This window comes from Rutilus rutilus (assembly GCF_951802725.1).
Source record: "Rutilus rutilus genome assembly, chromosome: 12".
Classification (NCBI taxonomy): Eukaryota; Metazoa; Chordata; class Actinopteri; order Cypriniformes; family Leuciscidae; genus Rutilus; species Rutilus rutilus.
Window position 1 is genome coordinate 31,146,103 of NC_140217.1, and position 13,597 is coordinate 31,159,699.

At 35.4% G+C, this 13,597-nt stretch overlaps 1 protein-coding gene across 3 annotated transcripts; it reads left to right on the forward strand.

Moving 5' to 3' along the window:
• Positions 1-14: 14 nt before the first annotated feature.
• Positions 15-13,207, forward strand: fgd5b (FYVE, RhoGEF and PH domain containing 5b). Of its 3 annotated transcripts, none has more exons than XR_014629466.1 (21): positions 15-219; positions 1,112-3,428; positions 3,955-4,060; positions 4,155-4,213; positions 4,337-4,367; positions 4,489-4,595; positions 4,709-4,829; positions 5,040-5,118; positions 5,243-5,293; positions 6,275-6,333; positions 6,477-6,548; positions 6,697-6,765; positions 7,885-7,968; positions 9,294-9,373; positions 9,465-9,558; positions 9,655-9,792; positions 10,195-10,297; positions 10,393-10,502; positions 11,494-11,629; positions 11,717-11,859; positions 12,476-13,207. XR_014629466.1 is itself a non-coding variant. In XM_084426618.1 (21 exons), exons 2-21 carry the CDS (start codon positions 1,171-1,173, stop codon positions 12,510-12,512), a joined length of 3,924 nt encoding a protein of 1,307 aa, XP_084282744.1. In that variant the 5' UTR covers positions 15-219; positions 1,112-1,170; the 3' UTR covers positions 12,513-13,207. The 3 variants fall into 3 exon arrangements, 2 of the variants coding, with proteins under 2 accessions (XP_084282744.1, XP_084282743.1); XM_084426618.1 differs by having other exon boundaries at positions 11,507-11,629; XM_084426617.1 differs by lacking the exon at positions 12,476-13,207 and having other exon boundaries at positions 11,507-11,629; positions 11,717-11,975.
• Positions 13,208-13,597: the final 390 nt, after the last annotated feature.

The window sequence follows — 13,597 nt, forward strand, 5'->3', positions numbered from 1 at the left end:
TCGTCCGTGAGTGTGTGTGCACGCGCGCTCGTGCTGAGCTCCTGCTGTCTGCACTGCTATAGCGCAAAACGAAGAGAACGCAGTAGTTGAGGTATAATCTCGTGTTATAATCCGGTGTAAATTCTCCTAGGATTACGATTTCATCTTTATCAAATGGATTTGACCCATTATTGCCGTGTCTCAGATAGTAGCCTAGATGATGTTCGTCAGTGACCGCAGGTGAGTTTTTAACACGATTCTGTAACAAAAACCAAGTAGTATGGTAATTTAGGAAACGTGGAATTTGTGTCTGTGGGAAATGTCTGAAAGTGTGTGAAATAGTATCAAGTTTAGAGTAGCTCATCTTTCGATATTTTCTTTTTATTATTTTCTCAAGAAATTTGTATCATTGTATTATCCTGTATAGAGTTACAGTTGATCTGACTGGTTGATATTTAATTATTTGTAAATGCTCAAGTAGAACACGTGTGAAATACGATTTGCTAATCCAAAATGCCAGCACTGTTTTGAGCATAACATATTAATATTTATCTTATTATGAGAATGTTTCCTAAGCTATGGACAATTTTGGCCCAATAGAAGTAATTACAGGTAATAAAATTTCCACTATAGTAAACTATGTTTGAAAGTGAAACTTTTATTTGAAACATATACAATGCAAACTTAAATGGTTTATTTTACTCTTTGTGTAGATCATAATAAATTAATGTTTATGATGGATTTCTATAGTTTACATTAAAAGTTTCGGTCCGTGACAAGGGTAAAAAAAAAAAAAAAGATGTAGCCTACTTAAAACATTTAAAAAAGCATAAATAAACACTGAATGCATGATAAAAAGTGTATGCAAAATATAATATACAAATTAACACCTTGTAATATGTCAAGACATTTGTGTGTATATCATACAATTTGATATAGAAATGTGTATTTCTGAATTTCTATTTTTTTTTTTTTTACTCTACATCTTATTATTCATTTGTGTCCAGCTAGAAAATCTTAATGCATAAAGCAGAAGGAACTGCCCTGAATTGTTACAATGTTTACAGTGGTACTTTTCAGCAATGTTTTAGTAAATATTAATATTTACTTATTACTACACATTGTGTTTCAGAGTTGCAAGAGCACCCCCTGGACCCCAGAGGACACTTCCAGGCTGAGCCTCTTGTCGAGATGCAATGTCAACCACCTATTCCTGAAGAGTGCTGTGATAATCAAGAACCCAAACCAAAAATTGCATTCAAACCTAGAAAATATCTCCAGCATCATCTCAGTTCAAACTTCCATATGCACTTGCCACTCCATACCAACAAACATCTAAGTCCTCCGAATTCAAGAGGGCGTATGATGGAAATGCATAGAAAAATAGTGCTGAAACAGGAGGGGCCACAAGAGAGGAAGACGGAGAAAAAAAATTGTACGGAAAAGACAGTACAAACAGATGAGGCAAAACCGGATGTTATTCTGGAACAGGGGGATGAGTTAGGATGCGGCGATGAGTTAGCACAGGGAATAGATTTAGATTTGGTGGAAGGTTTAGAAGAAACTGAGACATTTAAGTCAGAGGATGAGGAAGAATCAATGGACCTTCTCTCTGATTCATCCAGTAAAAGAGAGGTGGGCGATAATGTAGAAGCAGAGGACATAGGGAAGATAGCATGGGGACTGACTAAAAATGGTGTATCAACATCACATGGAAGTTCTAGTGATGTTCATATGGCTTCTAATAAAGTTTATGGATGCATAACACACAGAGACAGAATATTGTATGACAACATATGCACCAGTAGAACTTTCATTGAAGAATTTTGCCCAGATGGTATAATCCCAAGCATAATGTTTTCACTTGAAGAAGACATAGATGGGATGTTCCCTGATATTTGTGACGCAGGTGAGGCGTTAGCAGACAAAGATGGACTTTCTGAGTGTGATCTCTTTGAACAAACAGAGCCTCTTGAAATGACAGAGACAGAGGACAACGTCAATGGAGATATTATGATGCTTACCATTGAGGATGGATTGAACAGCTCTGATCTGTCTTCAACTTCCATTGAGGAAGAGGATGATGAAATGCAGGTGGAAAAAGAGAAAATGGAGAAAAAAGGAAACAATTATTTGTCAGTCAAAAGTGCTTCTCAGGATCTCTCAGCTGCTATTGAGTCTCCAGACTGTCCCTCATCAAACAGTGGAGATGTAAATGTCCTTGAGTCCAATCAGACTTCTTCTCAGCCATTTATTGTTTCAGGCTCTGAGGCTATCTCAGATGATGATGTACCAGATGCAAATCACAACTATTGTAGCAAATATGTGGCTGATCATGATGAAGCCATGTCTGCCTCATTAAATTTTGATGTCATCAGCGCCCTCTCGCTTGTTCAACAGCAACCTGAAACCCAAGGCCAAAATTTACAACTTAATCAAGATGAAGAGAGCATTGGAGAAGAAAAAGGAGTTGCAAGTGACCACTTGAGTATATCTGAAGGAAAAGACCTCACAGTAGATCATGTGTATGAAGAGACCGAGCCAAAAGTCCAAGCCAAAGGCTTCCTTCAGAACAGGAAGTACTTTATGACTCGCTCTATATCGGTGGAAACCCCCAGTAAGAGAGTTGACCTAATGACTAGCCCTGCACCAGGAAATGGGCGACTTTTGCTACACCCACGCTCCTTCTATACAGATCAGTGTTTCCTTGAAGATAGCAGGCCTGCATTGACTGGTTCATTAGGGTGTCTTTCACAAGGAACCCTCTCCTTAGCTAAAGTTACAAGAGTGGATATTCCACCCCCTTTTGAACTTGCATCCATCACAAAGCGACCAATCAGAAAAAGTTCTCCGTCCCTCCCGAACGAAATCTCTGCTTCTTGCAAGAAGCCTGATTTCGGGTTTAAACGATACCTTCTGCCGTTACGATTCCTTAGGAAATCAGATCGGAAAATTGTGATGGATAATAGCTCAATCTCCTCCAGGTCCTCGTCTGAGTCAAGTCCACAAGCGTCATTCAAACGCTCGGATTTAATCAGGCATGACATGGGCAGCCTGGAGTTGCAGAACACTCCAGATTGCACACCACCCGTGTCCCCTTCTTCCTATCGCTTCCAAAAGAATAGACAAAAACAAGGACTAAACTTCACTCCTCACTCTAATAATGATTTGACTTCTAGCAGCATTTCTATTGAGCCAGGCTCCCTCTTTGAGCCTCTTTCCCTTTCCAAACCCCGATCTTTTTCATCTCCCAATACCGACTCATCGGAATACGAGAACGTTCAAAACGCTGCTTCTCACTATGAGAATGTGCAGATTCGCCTCCTGAAACCAGTCATTCAGAGTCAACGAAATCAGACTTCAACCAATGATACTGATGGCTATGTGGATATGAGCAGTCTGCCAGGCTTCCAGGGCAAAAGTCAGTCATCTGAGCAAGAGACAGATAGGTAACATTTTTGTAATCTAATGATACAATCCTATTTATTTTCTAAATTTGCTAGACAAATTTGCAACCCCCTTAATCTGTATGTATTTAACTGAACCTAATACAAAAGATGCATAAAAAAATAATTAAGCAAATCTTTGGTTATATTTTCAGGATTATTTACCTTATCTAAGAATCATGACATCAAGTGGCAATCATTTGTTCATTTAAGACCTTTAGCATGACATCGGATCATACATCTTCATTTTTACAGTCATAAAGACAATGCTGACAGTGTCCACAATAACCTACTGTACATTCTTGTTATTTTTTGAATCATGTGAATGAATGAATAAATCCCTTAGTTTGTACATATTACAATTTATTATTAAAATTGTAGTTTTAAGAACTCAAAGTCTTACAGTTGCAGATAAGTAAAATGCAATTTTTTAGACAAGCATCTGATCTACAATCTACAATCAAAAACTTTTCATTTTTTTAAACACTTTTTGACTTTTTGTCATGATTTTACCTTTTCTGTTATTTAGCCTCTACACTTTCTGTTCTCCTAATGTGAGGCCAGATGGAACAGTAGGTGTGTCTGTTGGTGTAACTAGTTCACAAGAGAAAAAGACAAAGGCATCTGACAACCTGGTGAGCTTATGTGAGCAGGAGTGTTTCTATGTGTCTTGCATGCATTTGTTTCAATTTATTGTAACTCAGCTGTCTTTTTTTATTTATTTTTCAGACTGTCAACTGCTCCAGGGCTTTCTATTGTGCCAAAGAGCTTCTGGATAGTGAGGCCCAGTAAGTGATGAAAACAACATCTCAAGTTTACAAGTGGAGCGGTACAAATTATTTTCATCATTGAAAAACAATTGCATAAAATACAATATTATTATCAACATGCCTCTTTTTTCTTCATTCAAGGCATGTTAAGACTTTACAACTTCTCTGTGAGGTGAGTCATTCATATATTCATTAATGACGTTTGCCTGAAAAATCTGAAAAATAGCGATAGAGTGCATCTTCAAAATACCGAAATGCCCTTCCTTTTATTTTTTCTCACTTTCGCACAATAGTCAGTTGAAGCCGATGAGAGGCTGATGACAGTGTGGACAGAGGTACCTGATATTTGTACTCTCCACAAAAATATCCACACTTTACTGGAGACCCGCTTAAAAGAATGGTAAGACGCTCTCACCCAAGCATGTGCAGATGGTACCTTCAACTGTTTATCATCCTCAAATTATGTCCATCTGTCATCATTTCATCTGTTTCCTATTTCACTCCATTCATCAGGGATCAGAATCAAGGTATTGCTGAAATCATCCTGGCAAAGAAGACAGAGTTTTCCATTTTCTCTTCTTACATCAGTCATTATGATGAAAAATTGAATTATCTGGAACACATACAAAGCACAGTAAGGATTTTTTTTCAACAGAATCAAATCTAGGTTTATTATTAGGCATATCCATCAATACGCCACAATTGTTTAGTGCAGCTGTTAAAACTGTACGGTGTGATTTGTGTGTTTTGTACTGTATGATTACATGTGAATGTTTATTTATTGTGCTTAGTTACTCGGATGGCATGTATTTGCATATTTCATAGCGTGTGTTTTATATCTCAGCTACTAGATGCAGTGACCCTGAAAAAGCAGTTCCTGCAGGTCATTGTGCGCATCCTACAGTACCGTATGTTGCTAACAGGTGACGTCTAAATATGTTTGTTTCTGTGATAAACATCCCTAATGTTTTAACTACTAATTTATGATTTTTGTGTGATTTTTATGTTCTTCGGTATTCTTTAACGTTTCTTATTGCTTTAAAACAGACTACCTGAATAACCTCTCACCAGACTGCAGAGAGTTTGAAAATACACAAGGTAAAACGCATTACTCAAATTACTCAGGAAGCCATTTTGTTCCCTAATTTAGTTTTCATCAATTTTAAGAAATTGATGTTTGATTCTTATCTTGGCATGTTTGTAATCACAATGGAAACCTTTGGTCTTGTCTCTCAGCGTGTATAATTGATTTACTTAAGCAACTGCAAATCTCAGATCTTCAAGATAGTTTCACAAAAGACAAATGACCTTTGACCCCATCGTGCATTTTCATTAATCTTCTTAAACAAGCCTTTCTGCATTATTTATATATGATGATCATTTATTTATGAGGTGCTGCTAAAATAGAGGATCTGTTGGTAAGGGAGGTGTACTGTTATGTTCTGCAGTGTGACGCACTATGCTTAATATACATTTATTTTAAACATTGTGTAATTATTGCATATGCAGTTTTAGAAAATAATTTTATATATTCAATAATTATTGAATAAAGGTAATTAAAATAAATGCAATATATATCCAATTCTATATACAATAAATGTTGTATATGGCATCTGTGATTACTAATCACAGTAATCACATCTAACATTAATATATGTGTGTGTGTGTGTGTGTGTGTGTGTGTGTGTGTGTGTGTGTGTGTGTGTGTGTGTGTGTGATATGTGTATGGTATATATAAAAATGGTCTCACTTTCTTTCTTTTTTTTAGTCCCCACGAGGAAAACAGATTATAAATCATACAGAATGATGTTTTTATGAAAATGTAAAAATGCAGTTTTCTGTGATGGGTAGGTTTAGGGGTAGGGATAGAATATACAGTTTGTACAGTATCATTATTTATGTCTATGGTAAGTCCCCATAAAACATGGAAACCCATGTGTGTGTGTGTGTGTGTGTGTGTGTGTGTGTGTTCTATTAATATCTATTAATATAATGAAATAATATACAATATTTGCATAGTTTGAAAATGCCAATGTATTAAAATAGTAAATCTCTACCTATTACTCTCTTGCCCCTTAGGTGCTTTGGTTGTGGTCTCAGATGTAGCTTATCATGCCAATGACAGCCTTAAAAATGGAGTGAGTATGTGTGTGTTGGCCTAATGTGCTTGCAGAGAGTCTAGATAAGGTTATATAAATATATGTGGAACCAAGTCTGTATGTGTATTTGACGCCACTGTGACATGTAAGGGAATTTACCATGTTTTTTTTCTCTCTGTCAGGCAGATCTCCTGCGTTTGGTCCACATTGAACACAGTGTTCTGGGTTTGACAGATCTCCTACAGCCTGGGAGAGTGAGAAATCCAATGGCTTACTGATCACATAACACCTTATACCTCTTATCCTATCACATTTAGTTGGTTTATGAAATTGTTTCAGATGAAAAAAACACAATTATTCAGTAATGGTGAGTAAGGTTGTCTATCTGTATCTTTGCCATAGGTGTTTGTGAAAGAGGGCACCCTGATGAAGGTCAGCAGAAAGTGCAAGCAGCCACGTCACCTTTTCTTGGTATGCGATTTGATTCACCCACAATATTTTTGCAACTTGATTATCAATTATTCAAATATTTTTGCTACAACTGAAAATCTTCTCTGTCATTTGGTTTTATATATCACTTTTGTTTGCTGAGATGAGATTGTGAGTGTTGAGCACACAAGACACATGGTTGCTTTCTCTCTGCATAGTCTCTAGTGTCTCTCCTTTGTATTTGTGAGCTATTTTACTTGTTTTTAGAGTTTCCTGGCAGGATGTTGTTCTGTGTGTGTTTATGTCTAAGTGTGCTATTGTTTTTGCCGTGCTGCTCTCACCCCAGAATAAGTCTGTGGGAACGGGGACAGAGCGATCTGTTAAGATAACAGAACATAGGGTGACAGGATGGACGTGAGATGGCCTGTCAGAAATACTCTAGGCTTTTAATCCAGACGGACAGTTGTGCCATGAGACGGGCATGTGGCCCCCAGAGTGATGAACTTGAATATCCCTCATGTTTTATTACTTGATGTAGGAGACAGTCTGTGGCATATCGTAGTTTCTTATGCACCATTGATTAACATTTCAGAAGACAAAATATGCTGCCTTATCAGACAGAATCTGATGGTAAGAAGGCACATCTGAGTCCAATGTTTGCACAACATCCTGTCTGCAAAGATGAAATTTGGTTGTGTTTAGCAGTACAGTTATTTTCTTTACTGCCTATGATAACCAACAATCCTGTGCACATGATTTGGTATTTTTTTTGGTAAGAATAAAAATGGTGTCAGACTGAGTAATTAATGCCTAATGGTTCTATTTCACAGAGAAATACAGTAAGTATTCTAGTCAGTGATTACTCACTTTGTTATATCACAACTTGAATGCATGTTTGAATTTGTTCTAGATTATTATGTTATCATATCTTGGAAGCTGGCCTGAAACCAGCTGCCTTAATACAAACACACTGCCTGTGTAGTCACTGACCAAAACCGACCTCATAGTGCTGTCTTGTGGTGAAAATTTGTTACTGCGACCAACTCATATTAACTGTTGTGGTATGCAAATAACAAAATGATCAAGTAATTATTTGTGCTTGTATGTTACATGTATGTTGTGTAAGTTTTATTTCTAAGCCTTAACATTTTACATTTTCAGATGAATGACGTAATGCTTTACACATATCCTCAGCAAGATGGCAAATTCAGACTCATCAACAGATTACCATTGGCAGGGATGGCGGTATGAATGTTCACAATTATGAAAACTTCTACTGTTTATTCTTGCATAATGGTTTTTGGAAATAAAAAAAAAAAGGAAAAAAAAGGCATAACACTAATGCAGCATTTTTAGTGCCCAAGATGCTAATTATAAGCGGTGATGTTATTTTAACTAAAACTGTTAGAAATCATTTTCATAAATTGAAATGGAGCTGAAATAAAATGAAATATAAATATTATATGAAAATAAAAACTTACACTTGCTAGATTAAAACTTGAGACAATTGGAAATGTTGCCTTGGCAACTAACTGAAACAAAATAAGATTAATACAATTACTAAAGTAAAACTGAAATATAAACAAATTAAAGCTGAATAGAAATAGTTTTAAAAACTAATAAAATGACAAAATTACTAAAACTGAACTCACAATTAAATAAAAACAAAAAAAGTGAAAAATAAAAGCTTATTCAAAATATTAATAAATACTACAATAGCATATAAATAGTACCAAAATAACACTGATTATAAGTATGTATGTAAAGCATTATTAAAATAGTATCTTATAGCACTATGCATACTTTTTATTATATAATAGTATTGTCACGATCTCTGTGTTTAGTTTCGTTTTCATGGACTTTTAGTTTGCATTCGTCAGTCACCTGTTTCCTGTTTCCATTGTTCCTAGTTTCCCGCCAATCGTTAGTTGTCATGGACACTCATTAATCATCACATCTGTTTGTCATTGTCTCATCACCACTGTGTATTTAGGTTCCTCCTTTTCATTCAGTTGTTGTCTGGTAATGTTTGTGCGTAGCACGCTGTTTTATGTTCTGTCGGTGTGTTGAATAAATCTAGCTGTTATTAGGAAATACTTATTCTGCCTTCATCATCTTTGAGCTGGGAATGTGACAAGTATAAATAGAATATGATCTAAAAGAAGAAGAATTATTATTATTATTAATTATAATATAATATAATAATAATTAATGGTCTAAAAAATTAATAATAAAAAATGCTTAAAAGAAAACCAGATGATAATACAGAACTAAAAGAATGAGGAAAAAATGCATAAAAAATAAGAGAATAAATTTAAATTAAATTGCATAAAACATGGCAGATCGTTCTCTTCATCATATTATAGTTTGCTTTTCTTATACGTTTAAAAAAGTTCCTATATATATTTTGTTTATTTGTGTTTATATTTTCCCTCATTTTGGCCTTTCCTCTTATAGAATCTTAATTTCCAATTTATTTTTCCCTTTGAGCTCCATAAATTATCTGAACCACAGACAGGGAGTGAATTATAATTATTAAACCTTTCTCACTCTTCTTGTCTTTTTTTTAGGTCAGCAAGCCACCTATAGAGAACGCTCAGAGTGCACTGAAGATAGAAGTGAAAGATATAAGCATCACTTTGTCTGCCAGGCAAGGGAAATACACGCACTCACTCACTCACTCACCCAAGCATGCATGTGTATGTGTTCAGCATGCCTGATGCATGTGTTCCCGTGTGCAGCTCCTGCATCGAACGGGACAGTTGGTTTGTTACACTGAATCGGACATTGGTGGATCTTGGCCCAGCATCAGGAGACGTAGTGGACTGTTTTGAGGTGAGGAAGCTTCATAGACAGTATGAAAAAATTTCAACGTGACACCTGAAAGAGTTGACATTTTGTTTCCTGTTTTGAATTTGTCTTGTGTTTTAGTTAGTGGAGGGTCCAGAGATGTGTCTCGGTGAGAACGCTCCTCCCCTGTTGTCTGTTTCCCAGGTGACCGTTTGCATGAACTGTCCCACACATTTCAGCCTCACAAACAGACGACATCACTGCCATGCCTGTGGCAAGGTACAAATGCATACAGAGATACTTAGGTTAAACTTTATTTCGATGGTCCGCTTTAGATTTTCTAAAAAATGTAAGTAACTTTGCATCTACATGTCAACCAACTCTCATTAGAGTATTAGTAGACTGGGTTCAGGTAAGTAGAATATGTTGACATGTAGTTGCAAAGTTACTTATAATTAGTAGAATGTTTGTTGGGGAGCATCAAAATAAAGTGTCAGCAGATATTAAGCAGAAAGTCTACTAACTCTCTAATGAGAGTTAGTTGATATGTTGTTGCAATGCTACTTATGGTTAGTAGAATGTCTTAAGTGGACCATTGGAATAAAGTGTTACCCATACTTAAATAGAGTACCACTTACAAGCTCTGTTAATTCTGGTTTTCCTATCTTATCTTACTTGTAGGTTGTTTGCAGAGATTGTTGCAGGAACAAATTCCCCCTCAAATACATGAAGAACAGACGTGCCAAAGTGTGTGATTATTGTTACACTGAACTGCGTAAGAATGGTACAACCGCAATATCTTTGATTCAATTTCAAATAGTTTTATCAATTAAACCTAGTTATGCTTGACTCTCATATGTGTGTGCATCTGTTTGAAAGATGTCGCCGCAATAACGGAGAGCTCCAGTCGACCGCTCTCTGCTGTCTTCCAAAACATTCATCCTTCAAGTCTGTGGAAGAGCCGCAGAGGCCATTTATCTTTCAACCAGGTATCTCATAACCTATATCGAAATAATACCAAAATATTTGTTTGCACTCTCAGTAGATCATTTTTCACACTGATCTAATGTAATAAATCTAAATTGTTTGATTACAAGACATTTTTTACATCTACTGTATAATTGGCATGGTTATGATGCTCTTAGTTGTCATTTGTCATGTAGTAAGTCACTTTAGTAAGAAAGTGTCTGCTAAGAACATATTTAATGCAGTGCGTCTTGAGTTTGGAGCTCAAGGAGTATAAGTGCTATTAAAAGGGATTGCACTTATGACCCTTTGCCTTGCAGCTCTTGAAGATGACTCTCATAATTAAATATACCCTTTAATTTCACCGAAAAATCAAAAGGGCATATATATATATATATACTACATAAATAAAATTCAATATTATTTAAGACTATTAAGATTTTTGCCATTGCATTATTTTCTATAGCAATTAAACCCCCCATCCCTATTCTTATTATGTTAATGCAACTCGTATATATATATATATATATATATGTATATATATACAGTATATATCGTAAAATTAAAACATATAAAATATCGTAAAAATAATTTACAACAACAACCAAACACTTCTTTGTGTGTAATGCTATTTTAAATTTTTACGATTTAATTATTAGCTTTTTACCAACTCACGAACCCCCTGCAGTGCCCTCACAAACCTCCAGGGATTCACAGTTTGGGAACAGGGTTATTATGGTTGACAAACTAAAACTTGTAAAACATTTTTAATAATTGATATGAGGCTGAAATAGAATTAACTATACATCTTAACTGTATTGTAAATAATACTGCAATAACACTGTTAAAACTCTTGTGTAATGCATGAAAATCAGTTTTGTAATGAGATCTATGAATACATTTAATTAAAATGATATATAATTATATTTTTTTACATTTTTAAATGAATGTTTTCTTTATTTTTTGTTTATTTTCCTTTGAATTTGGGGTGAAACATGAAACATTAATTTAAAGTGTTGCTGCCAAGGTGACAGGGTCTGAGGGCATGATGAGTGGAACGCTGCAGAGGTGCAAGAACAGCAAGAGAAGTTGGAGAAGCCTGTGGTTCCTCCTAAAAGATAAAGTTCTCTACACATATCCACAGCCTGAGGTACTGCACACAGTCACGTTTTTGCACACATTAACTTGCAACATGCAGTTTCTAATCTCTCCCTTGTGTCTTTTTCTCATATATAAGGAGAGGGTGGCATGTGAGACCCTTCCCCTGCTGGGTTTCTCTGTGAGGCCGGAGGTTGAAGGGGAAAGCAGCATGTTTCAGCTGTACCACAATAGCACTCTCTTCTATACTTTCAGAGCCCAGGACAGTAACACTGCACTGAGGTTAAAACGCATAAACTTTACATTCACAGTACATTTATATAAAAATGTATATGTTCATAAATGAATAATGTTTATATATGTACTACCATTTAAAATGTTTGTAGTCAGTAGGATTTTTTTAAAGAAATTAATACTTCAGCATTAAAGTGAACAAAAGTGACAGTAAAGATATTTATTGTTACAGAAGAATTCTATTTCAGATAAATGCTGTTCTTTTGAACTTAAAAAAAAATATATATATCATGATTTCCACAAAAATATTAGGCAGCACAACTGTTTTCAACATTGATAATAATAAGAAATGTTTCTTGAGCAGCAAATCAGCACCATATAATGATTTCTGAAGGATCATGTGACTGAAGACTGGAGTAATGATGCTGAAAATTCAGCTTTGCCATCACAGGAATAAAATACATTTTAAAATATATATTCAAATAGAAAACAGTACTTTTAAATTGTAATAATATTTCACAGTATTAATGTTTTTACTGTATTTTTGATCAAATGAATCCAGCCTTGTTTAGCATAAGAGACTTCTTTCTAAAACATACAAAGAAATATAACATATTTGTTAAGTTCTACTATTATATAATTAGAAAATTCTGTTCTGTTCTAGGTGGGTCAACGCCATGGAAGAAGCTACAGTTCTGTAGCATCAGTCGTCCTCGTTGTGTCTTCTTCTCATATCAGCAATTAAATCTGTTATTGATCATTCAAGAGCAATGCATTTGCACGTCATGCTCAAAAATCACTACCCAGTGTGACTGGGAGCGCAATCAGCCATCCCTACGCTAACGTGACGCAACACATGTATTTTTGGAATGCCAAGGGAACAAAATGCTCACACTCAGACATTTATTTTATGCCAAGTGCTTCTTCCAAAGACCTCGTTGAGCTGTGGACACACTATAAAAGGCACTTCCAGCTGTCATCTAGATGAGAATATCTAGATGAGAACTAGTGATATGTTGCTTAACTTAACCAACAGTTTCATTATACAATGAAATATATTATGTAATATCCCAGATCCCTCAAATATATTAGGACAATTTCTATAGATGGGAACTGAGCATCTTATGTTCAATCAGTCTTTTGGACAACCAGTGGGAGTAATTTTGGACCGATAGTATCTAGCAAGCAACAGAGCTGGAATTCTTGTTGCACTTGATGAGGATGCAATGTTTAATTTACTTTCCTTTTGTCCAATTTGCCATTCTGTTCACTTGGAATGTCATGTTTTGTCATCTTCAATATGAGGGCTTAATGTATATTTATGAGGAATGTATAAGTAGTTTGTCAGATGTATTAATTGTTATTTTATCATTTGAATAAACATTATTTGAGTGTAGTGCATTGTGTTCACACTGAGTTATCAAACCCCACTAGTGCCTCAACTTCAGTGTTTTCTTCTTTTCCTCTTTTTGTGTGTGAAAATTTGCTTCCTTCATGCGGTTATGCATAATACCTATAACTTCTATTGGGTTGACCAATGCTGAAATCAAACCGTTAACAATATGGTAGTCATGTATATATGATTTCATTCAGTTCAGTTCTGTTCTATTCAAATGTTTTTGTGTAGTTTTTTTTTTTACAATGCAAATCATTCTAATTCAGAGGAGGAACCAAGAGTTTATGTTCAGTAAACTCTTAGTAAAAAGTTTTATTTCCAATGATAGGCAGGTTAAGTCCACAGAGAGTGAATTTTAGAGATGCGATTCTGTGATTAAGTATCTTCAAC